Below are 26,223 nucleotides of genomic sequence, written 5' to 3' on the forward strand. Positions count from 1 at the left end.
TCATGTACACATGGTATTTCTAGCTATGTATCCATATATTGATCGTGTTTCTGGCAGTGTATTCATATACTGCTGGTGGTTATGGTGATGTATTCCTGTACTAATGGTGGTTCTAGTCATGTATTTACTGTATGTACATACTTAGTCACGTAAAAACTAGTTTCCCTTCCTGCTTTGCTGAATGAAATTTGAGATTCATGAAGAGAAGCAATTTGGAATCTTACTGTAAATATGCAAAACACAGATGAGCTGTTACGAAACAACCACTCTTGGACAACCTGATCTCAATTACTATATTTCAGTATCTAAAATAATAATAGCCTGAACTCAGATCTTGCACCTGCGGTGTTCCAGAAACTTTGGGTCCCCTGGGTTATGAGTGACTTTGTTATATCATGTGAGTCCTGCAGCCAATTAACAGCTGTTAATGGCCAGCTTCATACTCACTTCAGACTTAGGCCCTGTGCGCACTAGAAAATGGAATTTTCTTAAAAAAATTCTGCACCCTCTGAAAGATTACCGCACCTGTGGTTAAAAAAAAAAAAAACACAGCAAACCGCATGCGGTTTTACCGCGGTTTGCTGCCGTATGTGCCTGCGTTATTTTGATAACACAGGGAGATACTCACCTGTCCCCGCTCCTTCTGTCCATAGTGCTGAAGTCACCCGCAATACTGTGTCCTGTGCGGCTGTCTCCGGCGCTCTGCTACTTACGGGTCGGCTGTGCAGTATATAACTGCATATGCACGAGCTGGCCTGGAAGCAGGAGACCAGCGTCCGGAGGCAGCCTGGAGAAGGTGAGTATAAGATCAGCAGTGACTCCAGTCAGCTGATGTGCAGTGACAGCTGAGTCCTCCACCTGTCACTGCAAAGCACATGAGTGAAGTCACCGCTGATCTCGCGCGGCTCACTTCACTTGCGCCCTGACCCTCACAGTGAGCAGTCATGGTCTATGGCACTCGCTGTGAGTGTCAGGTGCAGCAGAGCTGGAAGCGTTGTGGGACCTCGTGTAGATGACGTCGGACCTGGAGGGCTGTTATTGGTGGGGTTAATAAAGTGGTGAAAGAGGGTGCTTTTTTTTTGTCTTTTATTTTAAAAAAAAAAAAAAAGATTTTTGTCGTGTTTGTGTTTATTTACTTTCACACAGTTAAGTGATGATGGGTGTCTCATGGACGCCTGCCATCACTAAATTAAGACTTAGTGGTAGCTATGGGCTGCTGCCATTAACTCCTTATTACCCCGATTGCCACCGCACCAGTGAAACCAGAGCCGGGAAAAGTCCTGGGACTGTCGCATCTAATGGATGCGGCAATTCTGGGCGGCTGCTGGCTGATATTTTTAGGCTGGGGGGCTCCCCAACTTGAGAATACCAGCCCCCAGCTGTGACGCTTTATCCTGGCTGGTTATCAAAATTGGGGGGAGCGCACACCTTTTTTTTAATTATTTATTTTACTGTACGCTATAGACCCGCCCACTGGCGTCTGTGATTGGTTGCAGTCAGACAGTGGTCACTCAGCGTGGGGGTGGGTCTGACTGCAACTAATCACAGCCCCCGGTGAGCAGGGAAGACGTAAATATGTTATGAGACTAATCAGTGGCAGGCTCTGGAAGATGAAAGAGCTGCCGCGGGAGAAGTGTGACAGACGACTGGTGATCGGTGAGTATGAAGCGCTTTGCGCCAGATTGTGTTCCCCATAAACTTTATATGGGGAGCAGCATCTGGCCAGATACTGGGGATCAATCCTCCGCCGACCCAGAGTCAGCGGGTGATTGATCTGCCAGCCTTCCAAAATGCAGGGACCTGTGGAAAAGAAGTGACATGCAGATTAATTCCACAGCAAAACCTGCAGGGACAAAAAAACGCAGTGTGCGCAAAGCATTTTTTTATCCCCATAGGTTTTGCTGGAGAAGGATTGCAGAAATGTTATAAACATTTTCTGCAGCATTCCTACAGCGAAATCTGCGTCAATTACGCGGTAAAATCCACAGCGTGCATACAGGGCCTTACATTCTGAGGGAGTTAAGCTGGTTACGTTACCATTTTCTGTGACGTAGCAGCGACCTTGTAAGTCGCTGTTATGATCGCTGATTAGCGGTCAAACACAGCAGCCGAAGCAGCGATCATAACGACACGCGTCGCTGTGCTGCAACATGTGCAGAGAGCAGCGCACACTGAGCGCTGGCTCCCTGCTCTCCTAGCTACAGCACACATCGGGTTAATTACACGATGTGTAATGCAGCTACATGTGCAGAGTGCAGAAGCCGGCGCTGGCAGCGTGAGAGCGGCGGAGGCTGGTAACAAAAGGTAAATATCGGGTAACCACCTTGGTTACCCGATGTTTACCTTGGTTACAGCTTACCGCAGCTGCCAGATGCCGGCTCCTGCTCGCTTCATTTCGTCGCGCTCTCGCTGTCACACACAGCGATCTGTGCGTCACAGTGGGAGAGCGACGACCAAAAAATGAAGCTGGACATTCAGCAACAAGCGGCGACCTCACAGCAGGGGCCAGCTCGTTGCTGGATGTCACACACAGCGACAGCGACGGGACGTCGCTGCAACGTCACAGAAAATGGTGACGTAGCAGCGTTATCGTTGTGTGTGACACCACCTTTAGAGAACAGCAACAGTTGTCACTTCTTCCAGGACCTTGTAGGGTGTGAATGAAGCAGACAATTAGCAGTCGTTGTTTGACTGTTTGAGGGTTCATGTAACATAACAGCTTCCTGGGAGAAGAAGCAGGCTCTTATTTTACATGAGCGATATGGTGAGTAAAGAAGCACTGCCAGTAACTTTCATTCATTAAATGCGTGTGTACATGCATGTATGCAATATGTGTGATAAAATACTCGCTGCTGTCCAGTCCAGCGCCGTTCTTCTCTGCCGTCACCGCTCTTCACACTGGCCGTGTCGCTCTGTGTAACCCGGAAGTATCTTTTACAATAGAAGCCTGTGGAGCGTTAGAATGAGGCGTCCTGGGCTTTCAGCTCATGCATAGGGTGTAGAACGAGCCGACGAGTCAGGATTGTGGTGACATCAGAGAAGAACAGCGCTTTATCCCAGAGACAGCGGAGGTACGGGAGTATATTGTCACACTCATACATTACTGTGACATCTGCCCAAGACCACAGACTCAGGGTGACTGTCACAGACAGACTAGAGGCAAGCAACCCACTCAGCAGGATCCCAAGAACCCCAAAACCCTTTAACCCCTGTATAGGGATCTGGAATTACAACAAGGTCCAGTAGATCGCTGCCTATGGAAAGACTGTAATCCAGAGAAGAATGGTAGTCAGGCAGGGTCAAAACCAGTAGGTATAAAAAGGGGCAAAATCAGCAGGCAGGCGAATAGTCAGAAATCAGGCCGAGGTCCAAAACACAGGTTGCAATAGTACAAGGGCAAGGAGCCAGAGAGACGCAGCAGTGAATATACAAAGGCTATATCTGGCAGTGACCAGCGACTGGAGGAGGAATAAGAAGGTTGTGATCCCTTCCCATGGCTGAAAGGTGATAACTTCAGCTAGAAGGCACATGCCCCCCACAGGGCGAGCAAACATGCTATTCAATGCACCATTATCAGCTGTGACGTGCATACCTGTGTCCCCTGTCTCTGCTGATCAGAAGTCCGGGCACTTCCGGTCATGTGTACTAAGACCTCTCTGTAGCCAAGACATGTACACCCGGCTTCATACTGCACATGACCAAAATGCTGGGAATTCAGCTCAGCGGTGACAGCAGACACAGGTACGCACGTCACCGATGATGCTGCAAGGAATATCATGTTAGTATGCCTCTGTGGGCATGCTACCATGCTAAGAGGGTGGACTAGTCGGGGAAAATAACGCCCTTGTGACTAGTCCCTGCGCTCATTAGAATATCAATAAGGATCTTTAAAATACATTTGCTAAAGTTCTCTCTATCTATGCTAGTGTATACAGGGACGGTTAGGCAGGGATTAGCAATATACACCTAGAACTGCTCGTGGTTCTGTGTGCATATTGCACCTGACAGGTTCCCTGGAATAAAAAAAGTTATTGGGAGTCTTCCTTTAAAAAGGAGCTGTCTGGAGTAGTGTATGGCTTAGGCCCCTTTCACACGTCAGTGATTCTGGGACGTTTGTGCTTTTTTTTTTAAACGTACCAGAATCACTGACATACGCAGACCCATTATAATCAATGGGTCTGCTCACACATCAGTGATTTTTCACTGCACGTGTCTCCGTGCGGCGTACCCGCGTGTGCGTGATTGCCGCACGGAGACATGTCCATTTTTTTCTGGCATCACTGATGTCCCACGGACCACGCAGTGGTGTGGTCCGTGAAACACGTGCCAGAAAAAAACGTGCTTTTAAAATAAAAATCATTTTTACTCACCCAGCGTCCAGCGATGTCCTCTGCAGCCCGTTCTGCTTGCTGCTTCTAAGCCAGATGATTACTGTCGCGCATATTCATTATGCATGACACAGCCGACCCGGAAGCAGCTGCTGCGGGGGTCAGCGCCGGCCGGATGCTGCACCGCGGGAGCGATCAGCACCATGGACAGCGGGAGCGGGCACAAGTGAGTTAATCTCTAAGTGCAATCACGGGCCACGGAGAACGGAGCCCGGATTGCACTTAGACAACCCACGTGTGCCGTAATTCACGGCAATATAATGGTACAGAAAAAGGAAAAAACGGGTTTTAGCCGCGCTAAAAAACCACTGATGTTGAGTTGATTAAAATTTCTTTTTATTTCAGCATTTCCAACGCGTTTCCGAGACAAAGTCCGTCTCCTTCCTCAGGGAAAAAAGAAATCCAAGGGATTTCTTTTTTCCCTGAGGAAGGAGACGGACTTTGTCTCGGAAACGCGTTGGAAATGCTGAAATAAAAAGAAATTTTAATCAACTCAACATCAGTGGTTTTTTAGCGCGGCTAAAACCCGTTTTTTCCTTTTTCTGTACCATTATATTGCTTTGTACGGGGCCGCTGCTTAATACCACGTTGACACTTAAATGCGATTCAAGGGGTTGTGACTGGCACAACCGAAATAGGTGAGTGTTTCCCTACTTTACATTTAATCAGAGTTATATCGGGTAAGACCCTATCTGCGCCTTTCTCTCTCCCCCCACCTTTAGCACCCAAAAGTAATTCACGGCACACGCAGGGACATGTGCGTGTTTTACCCGCCAGTGAAAAACGTCTGTGTTTTTCATTGACGTGTGAAACGGGCCTAAGGCTGGAAACACATTTGTGCGTGTAAAATTGTTCCGAGTCTCATGCTAGAGAGTTGCATGAGCTCTGTTCTAGTTGTGATCAGTGTGCAATGCAACTGCACTGCGATCCTGGGTTTTTTCAATTGATTGCATTTCGTGTGCAATGCGTGTTTAATGCGTATGGGATCCGTTTTTACTATGTCATCTGCCATTCAGCTCTGCTACATGGCCGCTGACAGCAGCCACAGACAGAGCCATGTAGCAAAGCTGAATAGCCGTTGACAGCAGCCACAGACAGAGCCATGTAGCAAAGCTGAATAGCCGTTGACAGCAGCCACAGACAGAGCCACACGATCAGAATGAAGTTGGATGAACTTCACCCGACTTCATTGGCTCTGTGTGTCGTGTCGTGATTTTCGGTCAACGGGGAAGGTCTCACCGGTGAACGCAAATCCCCTGAGTGACCGCAGTGAGCCACGCAATCAGCGGTGCCGTCACTGAGGTTACCCGCGGCCACATCAGAAGTCCTCCCGCTGAGATCTGTGGCCACGGGTAACCAGAGTGACGTCATCGCTGATAGCGCGACTCACTTCAGTCGCTGCGGGGAGCTCACAGAGAGCGGTCGTGGTCTGTGACCGCTCTCTGTCAGCTTCTGATGTAGCAGAGCTGAAAGCGTCGTGGGACCTCTGTGGATTACGTCGGACATGGAAGGGTATTTGGGGACTTGACTAAAGTGGTGAAAGAGGGTGGGGTTTTTTTTATTATTCATTTCAAATAAAGGATTTTTTTGGTGTATGTCTTCATTTTCTTTATTTTGCAGGTTAATCATGGAAGGTATCTCGGGGAGACGCCTGCCATGATTAATCTAGGACTTAGTGGCAGCTATGGGCTGCTGCCATTAACTCCTTATTACCTCGATTGCCACTGCACCAGGGCAAATCGGGATGGCCGGGTACAGTCCTGGGACTGTCGCATCTAATGGATGTGGCAATGCCGGGCGGCTGCTGGTTGATATTGTTAGGGTGGGGGGCTCCCCATCCTGACAATACCAGCCTCCTGCCGTATGGTTTTACCCTAGCTGGTATCAAAATTGGGGGGAACCACATGCCATTTTTTTTTAAAAAAAATTGTATATTTATTTAATTTACTGCACAATATAGACACGCCCACCGGCAGCTGTGATTGGTTGCAGTGAGACATGTCACTCAACGTGGGGGCGTGTCTGACTGCAACCAATCATAGGCGCCGGTGGGCGGGGAACGCAGTGAATACTAGATAGAATAATGAGCAGCCGGCTTTTTCAAGAGGAAAAGCCGCCGGAGCAGTGTGAACGCCATGCAGCGCCGCGCTGGTGATCGGTGAGTATGACAGAGGAAGGGAGAGGGATAGACAGACAGAGAGACAGTCTGACAGAGAGAGATAGAGACCGACAGAGAGACCGACATCGACAGACCTCACTCATTTCCAGTGTTTTCTGCAACATGCAATAAATGTATTTATAAAAACGGATGTCACTAGGATGGTGTGTGTGCCGTCCGTGTGACATCCGTTTTTTTTTCACGCACCCATTGACTTTCATTGGAGTGACTCATGCGTGAAACTCACCAAAATGCAGCTGTCATCGGTATCACCCGGCACAGCACACACTCTCCTGACAGGAGCGGGATGGCTGCATGTATTTCCACATGCAGCTGAGGCGCTCCTGTCAGGAGAGTGTGTGCACGGTGGCAGGTGATACCGATGACAGACATGCGCGAGTCATACGCAAGTGGAACCGTACTATACCCATATTTGTAGTATCGGGGACTGGCAGTGACCACCTGGAGATAGTGGGTGAGTGGAAACAGTGGGTGGGAGAGGCGATAGGGTGGGGGTGACTAGCTTAGGTGGTCCGGCATTTACATTTTTAAGTCCACATGGTCATGGGGTTCTTTATAATAGAAGCCACCTCTTGCGTAATCAAATTATTTCTTGTATAATTATTAATAATTTAACAATGCATGGGGGCTTCGCACCAATTTACACCCCTCCCCCAAAGTGGGGGTATCTCCAGACCCCTGCTTCTATTATAAAGGACTCCATGACCATATGGACTTATGCCCACTATCACTGCTCCGCCCACTATCTCGGGGAGGTCACGCCCAGTCCCTGATACTGCAGGTATATCTAGTGGACAGCCCCTGTAAGCTGGATACAGAGGGGGCGCCGGACTGAGCGGTCACCCAGGGTGCTGGAGATCCTAGCCTCGCCCCTGCTATAGAGTGACAGAGGCACATCATAGTACGCACGGTGCCCCGCTCACCAGCCACCGTCCCAGCATATAGTACACACGTCGCACGGTGCCCCGCTCACCAGCCGCCGTCCCAGCATATAGTACACACGTCGCACGGTGCCCCGCTCACCAGCCGCCGTCCCAGCATATAGTACACACGACTCACGGTGCCCCGCTCACCAGCCGCCGTCCCAGCATATAGTACACACGTCGCACGGTGCCCCGCTCACCAGCCGCCGTCCCAGCATATAGTACACACGTCGCACGGTGCCCCGCTCACCAGCCGTCGTCCCAGCATATAGTACACACGTCGCACGGTGCCCCGCTCACCAGCCGCCGTCCCAGCATATAGTACACACGTCTCACGGTGCCCCGCTCACCAGCCGCCGTCCCAGCATATAGTACACACGTCGCACGGTGCCCCGCTCACCAGCCGCCGTCCCAGCATATAGTACACACGTCTCACAGTGCCCCGCTCACCAGCCGCCGTCCCAGCACATAGTACACACGTCGCACAGTGCCCCGCTCACCAGCCGCCGTCCCAGCATATAGTACACACGTCTCACGGTGCCCCGCTCACCAGCCGCCGTCCCAGCATATAGTACACACGTCGCACAGTGCCCCGCTCACCAGCCGCCGTCCCAGCATATAGTACACACGTCTCACGGTGCCCCGCTCACCAGCCGCCGTCCCAGCATATAGTACACACGTCTCACGGTGCCCCGCTCACCAGCCGCCGTCCCAGCATATAGTACACACGTCTCACGGTGCCCCGCTCACCAGCCGCCGTCCCAGCACATAGTACACACGTCTCACGGTGCCCCGCTCACCAGCCGCCGTCCCAGCATATAGTACACACGTCGCACGGTGCCCCGCTCACCAGCCGCCGTCCCAGCATATAGTACACACGTCTCACAGTGCCCCGCTCACCAGCCGCCGTCCCAGCATATAGTACGCACGTCTCACAGTGCCCCGCTCACCAGCCGCCGTCCCAGCATATAGTACACACGTCTCACGGTGCCCCGCTCACCAGCCGCCGTCCCAGCACATAGTACACACGTCTCACAGTGCCCCGCTCACCAGCCGCCGTCCCAGCATATAGTACACACGTCTCACGGTGCCCCGCTCACCAGCCGCCGTCCCAGCACATAGTACACACGTCTCACGGTGCCCCGCTCACCAGCCGTCGTCCCAGCATATAGTACACACGTCTCACAGTGCCCCGCTCACCAGCCGCCGTCCCAGCATATAGTACACACGTCTCACGGTGCCCCGCTCACCAGCCGCCGTCCCAGCATATAGTACACACGTCGCACAGTGCCCCGCTCACCAGCCGCCGTCCCAGCATATAGTACACACGTCTCACGGTGCCCCGCTCACCAGCCGCCGTCCCAGCATATAGTACGCACGTCTCACAGTGCCCCGCTCACCAGCCGCCGTCCCAGCACATAGTACACACGTCTCACGGTGCCCCGCTCACCAGCCGCCGTCCCAGCATATAGTACACACGTCGCACAGTGCCCCGCTCACCAGCCGCCGTCCCAGCACATAGTACACACGTCTCACGGTGCCCCGCTCACCAGCCGCCGTCCCAGCACATAGTACACACGTCTCACGGTGCCCCGCTCACCAGCCGTCGTCCCAGCATATAGTACACACGTCTCACAGTGCCCCGCTCACCAGCCGCCGTCCCAGCATATAGTACACACGTCTCACAGTGCCCCGCTCACCAGCCGCCGTCCCAGCATATAGTACGCACGTCTCACAGTGCCCCGCTCACCAGCCGCCGTCCCAGCATATAGTACACACGTCTCACGGTGCCCCGCTCACCAGCCGCCGTCCCAGCACATAGTACACACGTCTCACGGTGCCCCGCTCACCAGCCGTCGTCCCAGCATATAGTACACACGTCTCACAGTGCCCCGCTCACCAGCCGCCGTCCCAGCATATAGTACGCACGTCTCACAGTGCCCCGCTCACCAGCCGCCGTCCCAGCATATAGTACACACGTCTCACGGTGCCCCGCTCACCAGCCGCCGTCCCAGCATATAGTACGCACGTCTCACGGTGCCCCGCTCACCAGCCGCCGTCCCAGCATATAGTACGCACGTCTCACAGTGCCCCGCTCACCAGCCGCCGTCCCAGCACATAGTACACACGTCTCACGGTGCCCCGCTCACCAGCCGCCGTCCCAGCATATAGTACACACGTCGCACAGTGCCCCGCTCACCAGCCGCCGTCCCAGCACATAGTACACACGTCTCACGGTGCCCCGCTCACCAGCCGCCGTCCCAGCACATAGTACACACGTCTCACGGTGCCCCGCTCACCAGCCGCCGTCCCAGCATATAGTACGCACGTCTCACAGTGCCCCGCTCACCAGCCGCCGTCCCAGCACATAGTACACACGTCTCACGGTGCCCCGCTCACCAGCCGCCGTCCCAGCATATAGTACACACGTCGCACAGTGCCCCGCTCACCAGCCGCCGTCCCAGCATATAGTACACACGTCTCACGGTGCCCCGCTCACCAGCCGCCGTCCCAGCATATAGTACACACGTCTCACGGTGCCCCGCTCACCAGCCGCCGTCCCAGCACATAGTACACACGTCGCACGGTGCCCCGCTCACCAGCCGCCGTCCCAGCATATAGTACACACGTCGCAGGGTATCCCGCTCACCAGCCGCCGTCCCAGCATATAGTACACACGTCTCACAGTGCCCCGCTCACCAGCCGCTGTCCCAGCATATAGTACACACGTCTCACGGTGCCCCGCTCACCAGCCGCCGTCCCAGCACATAGTACACACGTCTCACGGTGCCCCGCTCACCAGCCGCCGTCCCAGCATATAGTACACACGTCTCACGGTGCCCCGCTCACCAGCCGCCGTCCCAGCATATAGTACACACGTCTCACGGTGCCCCGCTCACCAGCCGCCGTCCCAGGACTCGCCCTCCTGCAGCGCTCTCTCCCAGCAGTGATGAATATCACCGGGACATTTCCGCATCCTCTTTCACAATACCCCTGTGGCCGGCCCCTTTCCGTGCTATGACCGCCGCCACCCCCCACGGCGTTTACTGTACAGAGCACCCCGGTCCGCCCCTGGCCAGAGCCGGCACTACAGCCGCCCAACATAATTAGTCTCAGCGGTGACACACTGTCCGTGTACTGTACCCTGCACTGACCATGTGCCTCAGGTGACCCGTCACCCCGCTGTCTATTGGCTCCTGGTATCTGAATGGGGCGTGGTCAGCGGACAGGAAGCTGCGGATCGTGCAGCAGTCAGGTTAGGTTTAACACGTGTATGGTAGACGCTTGTGGGGACTACAAGTCACAGGATGCATTGCGTCCGTGCAGTCATGTGACTCCATCACCTTGCACCGTGATTAAGCTCATTCCTTGGACCTGGGTGTCGGTGACATCTTGTTTGCGCCTGACACTTTACTGATACCATTCCTGGGTAGATGTGGTGCTGTGACCTCCCCTGCATTGTATTGTAATATTGCTTTGGCCCAAAAGACATCATTTTAGTGTGCACCAAATATGTGTATTTTTTATTTTTATACGGTTTTATTTTCAATTGGGTGAAGGGGGGTGATGTGACCTTTTGTGGGGTTTTTTTTCATATTTTTAAAGACTTTTCTTCCCACGTTTTCTATTGACTAGTCCTGAGGCTGGGATCTGACCCCTTGTACTGTATAGAGCAGGGCTGAGCCCTGTACAGCAGCTCGCAGCCGGCGTCCAGGGGAAATTCATCATGACAGACACAGGTCATCAGCTGACCCCGGCTATCATGACATCCTATGGAAACTATTGGCACCCTGAATAATGAGCGGGAATAACGGGCTTCCTGCCGGGGCGTAGATCCCACTATCAGGGATTGACAGAGGGATTTAACCGGTTAAGAGCTATGGGCGGATCTCCGATCCCCCGCTGCTGTTAGAGGCATATGACATATGCAGGGAAAGACGAGGGTTCAGCGTGTGAGCCTCATCAAAGGGAGGGACATGATCGATCTTGTACCAATACGTCCAAGATCATGAAGGGGTTAAAGAGTTTTGTTTGTCTCCTTCTAGAAATCTTTTTTACCATATGCTAATATAATAAACTGTGTTACTCGCCCTCCCCAGGTCCATCATTGTGCATGCGGTGCGGCTACGATCTTGTTTGGCTGCAATCAATCATTTAAATATCGTGGAAGGCGCCATCTACACAGGGTGAGCCACTGAGCTCATTAAGGCCATTTCACATTTGCGCTATTTTGACGGATTCGGGTTCCGTTACAAATACAGTACAGTTCATTTATTTATAGTGGAAGCGCGACATCGTGTGGACACAAGCAGGTACTGCATGACACACACACGCGCCATAGTAACGCGCTTCAAATGTAAATAAATGAACTGTACTACATTAGTGACGGATTCCGTTTGCGTCAAAACAACGCAAGTGTGAAACTAGCCTTACTAGGCTGCAGCACTGTGTACGTGAGAGAGACTTCAACAGCAGTGAAAAGCCAGCACTGGACCTAGGGAGGGTGAGCGGTGTTCGGTAGATATGAGCAAATATATTCACAGTTCCCTGGTTCTGATCAGGCGTCTATGGCCGCTGAACGGACACCTGTGAATTGCCTCCTACCTGCCGGCATCCGCAGCTTCTCTCTGGATTAGCCAGCATAGTGCCATGTCGTGTGTCTCATGCCACAAAGATGATGGTGCACCAGGCCGGCTAATCAAATCAGGAGCCAGAGAGGCTAGTAGGTCGGACGTGGCTCACAGGGCCCCCATCTAGCAGCCATGGAAAGCGAACCTGAGCCAGGGTCCTGCAAAACAATGCTCTCATGTAGAATACTTTTTATTTTAGTATTACTGTAATTGCGGACGGCAGAAAGGTTTCTAAAAGTGGACAACCCCTTTAAATCCCTGCTGCTTTAACGCTCTGGTAAGTCTTTGTTTAATGGCGAGAAACAAAAAAAAGGGAGTATACCAGTACAGGGATCACCAAATACAGACAGTTGGCAAAAAATTTGTAACTTTATTGGTACAGCACAGCAACAACTAATAAAACACACTCGGTGAAAGGACACACCAATAATAAAATCATTTAAAAAGCCTAAAAGGCATAAGATACAAAGTCGGAGCCCTCGGTTAGAGATGATAAATAGCAATAATAAGTTTATAAACCCCTCTGTGACAACATCAACAAATCACAAAATATTTCACAATAGTAAATGCGTACATATAATTACTATCTCCTAAAGAAACTGTCACTGATAGAAATAGTATGTCAGATCAAATATAATACTCAGAGACAAGGTGCACCTGTGTCCCTGAGGCAACAAATTATAGTACAATAGCACAGACTTATTATACTGACATATATAGGCTCCTAGAACAGTATAAGATCCTTAAAGGAATGTACAAAATGGACTAACTAGGAAAGCCATCATATTAAAGTGACAGTGGTAATCAAGTGTGCACGTCTCAGTGCTAATCTCAATGGTCTAATAAGAAGAAGAGAACAATGCATCCAGGAGACCAGAAAAAGGAAGGAGAACGCAGATACTACAGACCCAGCCGGGTAGTTATCACAGAGGTGGGAGGGTTCCGGCGTAAATACCCTAACCCACGCGTATCGCCACCTTAGAAGGTGGCTTCCTCAGGGCAAAGGGGCAATGTGTGGCAGGTGGTCGCTATATTTAAATGTGAGGATAATGATCTAATTGCTTACCAGTGTGAGAGGTACAGCATGGCGCGAGGTAACAGCGATGGCGGCCGCCATCTTGACTGAATCACATGATTCAGATCAGTCAATGAGGATCAAAGTTTCGTTCGTGCAGTGCGCATGCGCATAGAGTGTAAGAAAATCGCTACAGCACATGCGTTACGAGTACAGCGTAGAGGAGCCTTCATAGAGAGACAGACAAGGCATGTTCATTCGGGACCTACGCAATTAGCGTAAAGTCAGACGGAGAAGACACAGAGTAATGGAGGGAAGGCAAATACTTGTGCAAACCTACAACCCATCTAGATCGCATTTGGTCAAAAGATATACCAGCATGATAAGGGAATGTAGAGCTAAAAGGGGACCAACCTATAGCTCACATTGTTGTAAGGTGCATATCGTCAAGGGGAGCGTGAAAACACAGAGACTAATTCGATCCACGGAAAAACCTATTCAAGGAATGGAAAATAGAAGTGGAAATACTCGTTGTATAGTGGTTTTAATAAGAAAAAAAAAAAAAAAAAAAAAACTCAAATCCATTTTGGTGGTAAAGACGACTTGACTCACAACCACAGGTGCACACTAAGTGGGATCAGGTACAGTATACAATAGAAGCCAGGGCTCATCAATAGGTCTCCTAGAGGGAAACCAGAACTACCAATGAAATGGAAGAAATTTTCTCTTTTTAAATAAATTTCCAAAAGGAAATAATTTTTTATATAATCTCAGTCATGTACATAGTATCTAAAGACATATCGAGAAATTGCATATTGGTAAAGAGAATGGTACCCAAACATCAGTTATCCCACAGAATGATACACAAATGTATAGGAAACAGGGTTACACACGGCCGCCGCATGCCCAGGGCCGCTATCGTGTGATCAGCTCAGCCTATCTCATGAGGTCCCTCCTAGGCTCCCAGGAAAAGGACCCAATTCTGGTCCAAGAACAATAGGCAGATTCAGGCAAAAAGGGGCCAGAGGAGGCCTCGAAAATGCGGCCCAGCCTAATTAGCAGGTGGTGCATATGCTCGCAAATACAAGGATTAACACCATGACAGAAGAGGTCCTGGGACCATGATGTTATGCTAATGGGGACTGGTGAAAAACCGAAGTACATTTGCTCCATACATATAGATAAATATGATCAAGTAATAAATGGACAAGCTTTGTTCAAATAAAGTCCATGAAGATGTCCAAGAAATGTTGCCGACATACTACAGTCACTAGGGACTTCACGTGCCCCGATGTAGCACTCCATAAGGCTTAATATATTTCACAAAAGCTTCATTAATACGATGTGGCTAAAATGGACCCAATTCAATGAAATGCTTCTTCATCCAGAAGGGATCCAGTCCACTTCACAAAGGTGGTATGATGGTCTTTAGAGGAAGATCAGCTTGAGATCAGATGAAAATAAGCTGAAAAAGGAAAGATAGAATTAAGGCCAAACTCATATCTCATTATAGAACCCCGTATATAAGAGTTCTTCGTTCAGACCCTGTGGTGCCATGCTCTTTAAGTTGTAAATCCATTTGGATTCTTTCTGGAGCAGAGTCCTCACACAGTCTCCGCCCCTGGAATTCTGTTTGACCGAATCCACCACCAAAACTTTAAGGTCAGAAAAACGTCCCCCATGTTGGGTATAGAAATGTGAGGCCACTGAAGTCAGGGTTTTACCCTTTTTCAGATCTGCCTCAGCAGTGTTAATCGTAGATAGGTGCTGCTGAATCCTCCTCCTTACCTCCTGTGTTGTTTGGCCTACATAAAGCTTCGGGCATCCACAGATAAGAACGTAGATTAAATTTCTTGAGCGACAGTTATAGTAGGCTTGGCTTGAAATGCGCCTGGGAAAAATTGGCAGGAGAATATATTCATTAGCAATCATATATGGGCAAACCGTACATGACCCACAAGGGAAAGTACCCTTAAGTCTTGTACCGGTGCCTAAACTGTAAACAGGCCTTCTAAAATGGCTGCTTGATAAAAAACCCCCCAGATTCTGGGCCCTTCTTGCAATAAGCCTTGGTTTGGGATCCAAAAACTGGGACAACTTCCTGTCACTACTTAATATGTCCCAGTTGTTGTGGAGCATTTTGTACAAGTCCTGCCATTGATTATTAAAAGGAGTTATCATACTCACTGTCGTGGTCTTTTGTCTAATCCGGGGTTGCAGAAGTGGTCCTCTTGAAAGATTTTGGCAATGATGTAGAGCGCTAGAAATAGTTTTCTTCGGATACCCCCTCATCTGGAGCCTGTTGGATAGGTCGGAGGCATGCATATTAAAATCCACAATATTTGTACAATTCCGTCTTACCCTCATAAATTGGCCCTTAGGAATTGCATCCTTCACATGTGTAGGATGAAAACTAGTATAGTGGAGTAGACTATTACTCGCAGTTGGTTTGCGGTAAAGGGTGGTACGGATCTTGTTGTTCTCTCGATGTAATTGTAGATCCAAAAATTCCACTGTATCGGCAGAGAGATGTGAGGTTAGCCTGATGTTTAAATTGTTCTGATTCAAAACATAAATAAATTCATTGCAGTCCTCAGCTGACCCGGACCACAAGAAAAGTACATCATCAATGTACCGAAACCATTGAACTACATGGGTCTTGAAGGACTCTGATACATAAACAAAGTTCCTTTCCCACCACCCCAAAAAGATGTTAGCATAGGGTGGCGCACAGCAAGCTCCCATCGCGGTACCGGACGTCTGACGATAATATGTACGATCAAAAACAAAATAGTTTCTGTCCAGTACCATAAAAAGTAGATCCAGGATGAACGAATCATGTCGTCTGTTGCCTGTTGTTCTTTGGTCCAAAAAGAAAGAGACGGCCTGTGTCCCCAGAGTGTGACTAATAGAAGTATAAAGGGACTCCACGTCCAGGGTAACCAACAGCGTGTCTGATGGAAGCACCAAATTGGAAAGCTGTTCAATTAGATGAGTGGAGTCTCTAACATATGAGGGCAATGTCTGGGCCAGTGGTTGTAAATAAAAATCTAGGTAGATACAGGGCCTCTCAAAAAGGCCCCCTATCCCAGAGACTATTGGTCTACCAGGTGGTTCAGGTTTGCCTTTATGTATTTTTGGCAACATATAGAAGGTAGGCGTCACCGGATACCTAGTTGTCAAAAAATTTTTCTCTTTCAATGTGATGATGTCATGACTGAGAGCTGTAGATGTAAGTCTGTCCAAACCCTTCTTGAAAGTCAGAGTTGGGTCCGAAGGAAGTGCCACATAACACTCCTTGTTTAGTAGTTGGCGCTTGGCTTCCCTCATGTACATATCAATGGGCCACAAAACAACGTTTCCCCCTTTGTCTGCCTCTTTAATTAAAAAATCTTGATTGTTCTTGAGACTTGTCAAAGTCTCTCTCTCCTCTCGGGTCAAGTTGTTGGACCTATTATTATCTAATTTGAGCTTGTCAATATCTTTACACATCTTGTTAAAAAAGATGTTGATAGCAGGACAGAGTGCAAAGGGGGGAGTGGCCTGGGACAAAAGTCGACCCGTAAAGGGAGCCTTCTTACCTGGGTCTCTCTCGTTCTCCTCCAGTAGGCATAGAAGGTCATTAAAAACCTGTCTATCCTCAGGTGGCAAGGTATTAATCAGATCCGGTTGATTGTACAGGAACTTAAACATGAGCTGCCTACAAAAGAGGTAAAGATCTTTAGTGACAATAAATTTGTTGAGACGGTTCATTGGTGCAAATGACAGACCTTTAGAAAGCAAGGAGGTTTCAGCTTCTGTAAGGGAATAGTTGGAAAGATTAACTACCTGTAGATTCGCATCGTCCGTAGCTACCAATTGCGCCGTCTGCTCCTCATTTCCCTCTGTGGGGGTGACTGCCATTGTTGCTTCCTTCGGCCTTTTCTCCTTGGGTTTGGGTTTGCGGTGGCCCCTCCTAGTGCGCCTTCCTGGTCGCTGGTGTCGGTTGATAAAAAATCACTGGAGGAAGGTTCAGATATTGCCTGTACAAGAGTCGGTTCTCTGCTGGCTACTCTCCGCTTGTTCCCCCGATGGGTCCACTTGTATGCTCTATTCTCCGCATAATCATTTCTATCTCTTTGAAATTTCTGTTTTTTGCCCTTTATAACATCTTTTTCAAAGATATCAAGAATATTTTTTAGCCTATTTTGGAAGGGGGTAACTATTGTCTGAGCATCTAGCTGGAAAAGAATATGCTCCTTGTTCTTGATTTCCTCTTTTAGCTGAACCAATAGGGCCCGATCATGTTCAATCAGCATATCTAGTAAAATAGCTGAACAGGCTTGTAACCCCTTTTCCCAGGTGGCTTTAAAATGTATATCTGTCTCCCAGGCTGGAAAGATTTGGACACGTAGGCCCCTGGGAGTAATTCTAAGTTTTTTATATTCATCCAGCGTTCTTACATTCCACCAAACTCTCACTACTTTCTTATGCAAGTCAATCAAGTCCTGCATAAGACGTTGGTTCTCATCAGGGATAATTGTTGTAGAGCCAGAGGCCCCAACATTAGAAGAAGCTCCAAATACATCAGAAGATTGATCACACCACGCTGCTTCTCTTGCTGCCAAATCCATGTGCAGCTATGCCAACAACCAATCTGGCTAACACCAATAAAAAGGTCTAATAAACTCTAAAAGTTTAGATAGAATAATACAGGTGTGCCACCTTCCAGAATTGGTGACTAGTGCACCAAATACACACTTTGAAAACAAAAAATAGAAGGGCACCACCCAGAAGGGATCTCCTGGTATACTAAAGAGACATGACGAGAAACAAAAAAAGGGAGTATACCAGTACAGGGATCACCAAATACAGACAGTTGGCAAAAAATTTGTAACTTTATTGGTACAGCACAGCAACAACTAATAAAACACACTCGGTGAAAGGACACACCAATAATAAAATCATTTAAAAAGCCTAAAAGGCATAAGATACAAAGTCGGAGCCCTCGGTTAGAGATGATAAATAGCAATAATAAGTTTATAAACCCCTCTGTGACAACATCAACAAATCACAAAATATTTCACAATAGTAAATGCGTACATATAATTACTATCTCCTAAAGAAACTGTCACTGATAGAAATAGTATGTCAGATCAAATATAATACTCAGAGACAAGGTGCACCTGTGTCCCTGAGGCAACAAATTATAGTACAATAGCACAGACTTATTATACTGACATATATAGGCTCCTAGAACAGTATAAGATCCTTAAAGGAATGTACAAAATGGACTAACTAGGAAAGCCATCATATTAAAGTGACAGTGGTAATCAAGTGTGCACGTCTCAGTGCTAATCTCAATGGTCTAATAAGAAGAAGAGAACAATGCATCCAGGAGACCAGAAAAAGGAAGGAGAACGCAGATACTACAGACCCAGCCGGGTAGTTATCACAGAGGTGGGAGGGTTCCGGCGTAAATACCCTAACCCACGCGTATCGCCACCTTAGAAGGTGGCTTCCTCAGGGCAAAGGGGCAATGTGTGGCAGGTGGTCGCTATATTTAAATGTGAGGATAATGATCTAATTGCTTACCAGTGTGAGAGGTACAGCATGGCGCGAGGTAACAGCGATGGCGGCCGCCATCTTGACTGAATCACATGATTCAGATCAGTCAATGAGGATCAAAGTTTCGTTCGTGCAGTGCGCATGCGCATAGAGTGTAAGAAAATCGCTACAGCACATGCGTTACGAGTACAGCGTAGAGGAGCCTTCATAGAGAGACAGACAAGGCATGTTCATTCGGGACCTACGCAATTAGCGTAAAGTCAGACGGAGAAGACACAGAGTAATGGAGGGAAGGCAAATACTTGTGCAAACCTACAACCCATCTAGATCGCATTTGGTCAAAAGATATACCAGCATGATAAGGGAATGTAGAGCTAAAAGGGGACCAACCTATAGCTCACATTGTTGTAAGGTGCATATCGTCAAGGGGAGCGTGAAAACACAGAGACTAATTCGATCCACGGAAAAACCTATTCAAGGAATGGAAAATAGAAGTGGAAATACTCGTTGTATAGTGGTTTTAATAAGAAAAAAAAAAAAAACTCAAATCCATTTTGGTGGTAAAGACGACTTGACTCACAACCACAGGTGCACACTAAGTGGGATCAGGTACAGTATACAATAGAAGCCAGGGCTCATCAATAGGTCTCCTAGAGGGAAACCAGAACTACCAATGAAATGGAAGAAATTTTCTCTTTTTAAATAAATTTCCAAAAGGAAATAATTTTTTATATAATCTCAGTCATGTACATAGTATCTAAAGACATATCGAGAAATTGCATATTGGTAAAGAGAATGGTACCCAAACATCAGTTATCCCACAGAATGATACACAAATGTATAGGAAACAGGGTTACACACGGCCGCCGCATGCCCAGGGCCGCTATCGTGTGATCAGCTCAGCCTATCTCATGAGGTCCCTCCTAGGCTCCCAGGAAAAGGACCCAATTCTGGTCCAAGAACAATAGGCAGATTCAGGCAAAAAGGGGCCAGAGGAGGCCTCGAAAATGCGGCCCAGCCTAATTAGCAGGTGGTGCATATGCTCGCAAATACAAGGATTAACACCATGACAGAAGAGGTCCTGGGACCATGATGTTATGCTAATGGGGACTGGTGAAAAACCGAAGTACATTTGCTCCATACATATAGATAAATATGATCAAGTAATAAATGGACAAGCTTTGTTCAAATAAAGTCCATGAAGATGTCCAAGAAATGTTGCCGACATACTACAGTCACTAGGGACTTCACGTGCCCCGATGTAGCACTCCATAAGGCTTAATATATTTCACAAAAGCTTCATTAATACGATGTGGCTAAAATGGACCCAATTCAATGAAATGCTTCTTCATCCAGAAGGGATCCAGTCCACTTCACAAAGGTGGTATGATGGTCTTTAGAGGAAGATCAGCTTGAGATCAGATGAAAATAAGCTGAAAAAGGAAAGATAGAATTAAGGCCAAACTCATATCTCATTATAGAACCCCGTATATAAGAGTTCTTCGTTCAGACCCTGTGGTGCCATGCTCTTTAAGTTGTAAATCCATTTGGATTCTTTCTGGAGCAGAGTCCTCACACAGTCTCCGCCCCTGGAATTCTGTTTGACCGAATCCACCACCAAAACTTTAAGGTCAGAAAAACGTCCCCCATGTTGGGTATAGAAATGTGAGGCCACTGAAGTCAGGGTTTTACCCTTTTTCAGATCTGCCTCAGCAGTGTTAATCGTAGATAGGTGCTGCTGAATCCTCCTCCTTACCTCCTGTGTTGTTTGGCCTACATAAAGCTTCGGGCATCCACAGATAAGAACGTAGATTAAATTTCTTGAGCGACAGTTATAGTAGGCTTGGCTTGAAATGCGCCTGGGAAAAATTGGCAGGAGAATATATTCATTAGCAATCATATATGGGCAAACCGTACATGACCCACAAGGGAAAGTACCCTTAAGTCTTGTACCGGTGCCTAAACTGTAAACAGGCCTTCTAAAATGGCTGCTTGATAAAAAACCCCCCAGATTCTGGGCCCTTCTTGCAATAAGCCTTGGTTTGGGATCCAAAAACTGGGACAACTTCCTGTCACTACTTAATATGTCCCAGTTGTTGTGGAGCATTTTGTACAAGTCCTGCCATTGATTATTAAAAGGAGTTATCATACTCACTGTCGTGGTCTTTTGTCTAATCCGGGGTTGCAGAAGTGGTCCTCTTGAAAGATTTTGGCAATGATGTAGAGCGCTAGAAATAGTTTTCTTCGGATACCCCCTCATCTGGAGCCTGTTGGATAGGTCGGAGGCATGCATATTAAAATCCACAATATTTGTACAATTCCGTCTTACCCTCATAAATTGGCCCTTAGGAATTGCATCCTTCACATGTGTAGGATGAAAACTAGTATAGTGGAGTAGACTATTACTCGCAGTTGGTTTGCGGTAAAGGGTGGTACGGATCTTGTTGTTCTCTCGATGTAATTGTAGATCCAAAAATTCCACTGTATCGGCAGAGAGATGTGAGGTTAGCCTGATGTTTAAATTGTTCTGATTCAAAACATAAATAAATTCATTGCAGTCCTCAGCTGACCCGGACCACAAGAAAAGTACATCATCAATGTACCGAAACCATTGAACTACATGGGTCTTGAAGGACTCTGATACATAAACAAAGTTCCTTTCCCACCACCCCAAAAAGATGTTAGCATAGGGTGGCGCACAGCAAGCTCCCATCGCGGTACCGGACGTCTGACGATAATATGTACGATCAAAAACAAAATAGTTTCTGTCCAGTACCATAAAAAGTAGATCCAGGATGAACGAATCATGTCGTCTGTTGCCTGTTGTTCTTTGGTCCAAAAAGAAAGAGACGGCCTGTGTCCCCAGAGTGTGACTAATAGAAGTATAAAGGGACTCCACGTCCAGGGTAACCAACAGCGTGTCTGATGGAAGCACCAAATTGGAAAGCTGTTCAATTAGATGAGTGGAGTCTCTAACATATTATTTTCATCTGATCTCAAGCTGATCTTCCTCTAAAGACCATCATACCACCTTTGTGAAGTGGACTGGATCCCTTCTGGATGAAGAAGCATTTCATTGAATTGGGTCCATTTTAGCCACATCGTATTAATGAAGCTTTTGTGAAATATATTAAGCCTTATGGAGTGCTACATCGGGGCACGTGAAGTCCCTAGTGACTGTAGTATGTCGGCAACATTTCTTGGACATCTTCATGGACTTTATTTGAACAAAGCTTGTCCATTTATTACTTGATCATATTTATCTATATGTATGGAGCAAATGTACTTCGGTTTTTCACCAGTCCCCATTAGCATAACATCATGGTCCCAGGACCTCTTCTGTCATGGTGTTAATCCTTGTATTTGCGAGCATATGCACCACCTGCTAATTAGGCTGGGCCGCATTTTCGAGGCCTCCTCTGGCCCCTTTTTGCCTGAATCTGCCTATTGTTCTTGGACCAGAATTGGGTCCTTTTCCTGGGAGCCTAGGAGGGACCTCATGAGATAGGCTGAGCTGATCACACGATAGCGGCCCTGGGCATGCGGCGGCCGTGTGTAACCCTGTTTCCTATACATTTGTGTATCATTCTGTGGGATAACTGATGTTTGGGTACCATTCTCTTTACCAATATGCAATTTCTCGATATGTCTTTAGATACTATGTACATGACTGAGATTATATAAAAAATTATTTCCTTTTGGAAATTTATTTAAAAAGAGAAAATTTCTTCCATTTCATTGGTAGTTCTGGTTTCCCTCTAGGAGACCTATTGATGAGCCCTGGCTTCTATTGTATACTGTACCTGATCCCACTTAGTGTGCACCTGTGGTTGTGAGTCAAGTCGTCTTTACCACCAAAATGGATTTGAGGTTTTTTTTTTTTTTTTTTTTTTTTTTTTTTTTTCTTATTAAAACCACTATACAACGAGTATTTCCACTTCTATTTTCCATTCCTTGAATAGGTTTTTCCGTGGATCGAATTAGTCTCTGTGTTTTCACGCTCCCCTTGACGATATGCACCTTACAACAATGTGAGCTATAGGTTGGTCCCCTTTTAGCTCTACATTCCCTTATCATGCTGGTATATCTTTTGACCAAATGCGATCTAGATGGGTTGTAGGTTTGCACAAGTATTTGCCTTCCCTCCATTACTCTGTGTCTTCTCCGTCTGACTTTACGCTAATTGCGTAGGTCCCGAATGAACATGCCTTGTCTGTCTCTCTATGAAGGCTCCTCTACGCTGTACTCGTAACGCATGCGCTGTAGCGATTTTCTTACACTCTATGCGCATGCGCACTGCACGAACGAAACTTTGATCCTCATTGACTGATCTGAATCATGTGATTCAGTCAAGATGGCGGCCGCCATCGCTGTTACCTCGCGCCATGCTGTACCTCTCACACTGGTAAGCAATTAGATCATTATCCTCACATTTAAATATAGCGACCACCTGCCACACATTGCCCCTTTGCCCTGAGGAAGCCACCTTCTAAGGTGGCGATACGCGTGGGTTAGGGTATTTACGCCGGAACCCTCCCACCTCTGTGATAACTACCCGGCTGGGTCTGTAGTATCTGCGTTCTCCTTCCTTTTTCTGGTCTCCTGGATGCATTGTTCTCTTCTTCTTATTAGACCATTGAGATTAGCACTGAGACGTGCACACTTGATTACCACTGTCACTTTAATATGATGGCTTTCCTAGTTAGTCCATTTTGTACATTCCTTTAAGGATCTTATACTGTTCTAGGAGCCTATATATGTCAGTATAATAAGTCTGTGCTATTGTACTATAATTTGTTGCCTCAGGGACACAGGTGCACCTTGTCTCTGAGTATTATATTTGATCTGACATACTATTTCTATCAGTGACAGTTTCTTTAGGAGATAGTAATTATATGTACGCATTTACTATTGTGAAATATTTTGTGATTTGTTGATGTTGTCACAGAGGGGTTTATAAACTTATTATTGCTATTTATCATCTCTAACCGAGGGCTCCGACTTTGTATCTTATGCCTTTTAGGCTTTTTAAATGATTTTATTATTGGTGTGTCCTTTCACCGAGTGTGTTTTATTAGTTGTTGCTGTGCTGTACCAATAAAGTTACAAATTTTTTGCCAACTGTCTGTATTTGGTGATCCCTGTACTGGTATACTCCCTTTTTTTGTTTCTCGTCATGTCTCTTTAGTATACCAGGAGATCCCTTCTGGGTGGTGCCCTTCTATTTTTTGTTTTCATCTTTGTTTAATGGGCTGCAGTGATGACCTCACACTGATACGTGACCGCTGCAGCCAACTACTGGCCTGAGATATCTTGTGACAATGACACCTGGCAAGTGATGAGACAAGAGCAGCGGGTGACAATAATGGGGTGCAAACAGGAATAATGGGCAAGCCAAAGGATCTGAGCTAATTATGATGGCTAAATGGCAAAGAGACAGGTCTTGTGCGGAGTTCACTGCATGTAGTGGTCCAGGGATGGCACTCATGTGACCTGGAACACAAAAAACAAAACCTAGACCACCTGGTCCAATCCCACGGAGGAGCTATTGTAGCAAAAAGGGTTAAAAACATGACTATGAGTGATGATATAAAGGTGTCAGAACACACATTGTATCACCACCTACTGTGTATAAAGCAGCAGAGGCCATGCGGATCTATCACCTGCCAAAATGTCCAACAGTGGGCACATGAGCAGCAATGGGAGAAGGTCATCTGGCCTGATGACAAATCAGACTTTCCTTGACGTTATGTAAATGACCCTGCTTGTGCCAGTTACCAGGGAAAGAGATGGCACCAGCATTCACTGTAAGAAGAGGACAACCTGGAGAAGCCAGCGTAATGCTCTGGGAATTGTTCACAGGGAAATCTAAGGATCCTAACATTCACATGCGTGTTACTTTGTCATGTCCCACCTGCCCAAACATTACTGCAGACAAAGAACACGCCATCAGGCCAACGATCTAGCATAACATACCCTGCCATGCTGCACAGATTGTTCAGGGATGGGTTGAGAACATGCTAAACAGATATTGTGTTGGATATGCCTGCAAATGTGTCCAATTTTTGGAGGCCTTCACCAGATACCACAGGAGGCCTATTGTGGATTCCATGCATTGGCAGGAGGTAGCTGTCTTGGTGGCATGAGGGTGACTTGCACCTTATTAGCCAAGTGGATTAATATTCTAGCTGATTGGTGTATGAAGATGGAGAGGTGCAGGAACCTAATACCCACCAATACATTCTCCCAAGATGTCTCATCTAGTGTAAAAAGTGACTACATTTGTGTCCACATGAGTGTCACGATGCACCGTGATCTCATGTGGAGGGCTGGCACCTTGACTACAAAGCCAATTACAGTTACATCAGGTCTTTATAGCATAACGTATTCATTGAAGAGAGCTTGTCACCTCCAGTAATGCCCTCTACCTACAGATATAGGGGTAATCGAAAGATAAATCACTGGCTGGCTTCCTGGCACAGCGGCCTCAGGGAGAAAAAGAAGTTGTGTTCTCTCTGCAGCCGCTCGCTTTCAGTCATCGGGCTGGTGCAAGGGGCTCTTCCAGTCTCTGCCAACTCTTCTGGGAGCATGGCTGCTATCACTCTGCTGCACATTGATTGAAAGCCTGTTCTACATTGCATGTGTACATAGCAGGCTGTCAGTGCACTGTATAGTGGGTAGGGAAAGGAGAAGACAGGTGTTCTGCACTACAAGTGAGGATCAAAACAAAGATTCAATGAGACAGGGACATAGTATATTACAAAAAGTGAGTACAGCCCTCACATTTTTGTAAATTTTTTCTTATATCTTTTCATGGGACAACACTGTAGATATGATACTTTGATACAATGTAAAGTAGTCAGTGCACAGCTTGTATAACAGTGTAAATTTGGTGTATCCTCTACATACCTCAACACACAGCCATTCATGTCAAAACCGCTGGTGGATGTAGAGACCTTGCGCTTCTCCATCTTCTGTTTTAAGATACCCCAGAGATGCTCAATAGGGTTTAGGTCTGGAGACAGTCTAGCACCTTTCAGTTTCTTTAGCAAAGTAGTGGGGGGGTGTTTGGGATCGTTAGCATGTTAGAATACTGTACTGCCCTGTGGCCAAGTTTCCGAAGGAAGTGGATCCCGCTCTGCTTCAGAATGTCACAGGAGATTGCAGTTGTTACTGATAAGATTCTATGACAATTGGAGGAGGGAGGAGCTAGACACAGAGCTCCGCCCCTCCATCCTCTTTTATCTACATAGAATCTCTTCAGTAACATCTTCCATCTCCTGTCAGTAATGGGAAAGTCCTCACTGATTACAGATTTTACCTCAGAAGGGAGAATGTTGATAATGACTGATCAATTCTGGCAGAGAAAGAAGCAGATTTGTCTGATAACATATATTACACAGTTGCTTATTTTCATGTGTACTATTCATTTATGAAACAAAAATTAAATTGATGGTCATGCTTTAAATGTTGTGTATCACACAACTGAACCAGGTAAGCACTATTGATTTATGATTGTGACTGGTTTTTTTCTGATTAA

General features: G+C 47.2%; 2 protein-coding genes across 6 annotated transcripts in view; one reads left to right on the forward strand and one right to left on the reverse strand.

Annotated features, from left to right (window-relative positions):
* Positions 1–10,702, reverse strand: part of IRAK4 (interleukin 1 receptor associated kinase 4) — a 61,683-nt gene extending 50,981 nt beyond the window's left edge. Inside the window, exon 1 of one of the 5 annotated variants that reach the window (XM_075344973.1) lies at positions 10,646–10,702. In XM_075344973.1, coding sequence (XP_075201088.1) covers positions 10,646–10,648 — 3 coding nt within the window. In that variant the 5' untranslated portion in view covers positions 10,649–10,702. Of the gene's footprint in view, positions 1–7,540; positions 7,588–7,819; positions 7,850–10,369; positions 10,523–10,645 lie in introns of those variants that run through there. The other 4 variants (XM_075344974.1, XM_075344975.1, XM_075344977.1 and 1 more) reach the window with 4 other exon arrangements.
* Positions 10,676–26,223, forward strand: part of PUS7L (pseudouridine synthase 7 like) — a 51,615-nt gene continuing 36,067 nt past the window's right edge. Inside the window, exon 1 of the mRNA XM_075344971.1 lies at positions 10,676–10,746. The gene's annotated coding sequence lies outside the window, so the exon portion shown is untranslated. The remainder of the gene's footprint in view (positions 10,747–26,223) is intronic.

This window comes from Anomaloglossus baeobatrachus, chromosome 4, assembly GCF_048569485.1.
Source record: "Anomaloglossus baeobatrachus isolate aAnoBae1 chromosome 4, aAnoBae1.hap1, whole genome shotgun sequence".
In the NCBI taxonomy this organism is placed as follows: domain Eukaryota; kingdom Metazoa; phylum Chordata; class Amphibia; order Anura; family Aromobatidae; genus Anomaloglossus; species Anomaloglossus baeobatrachus.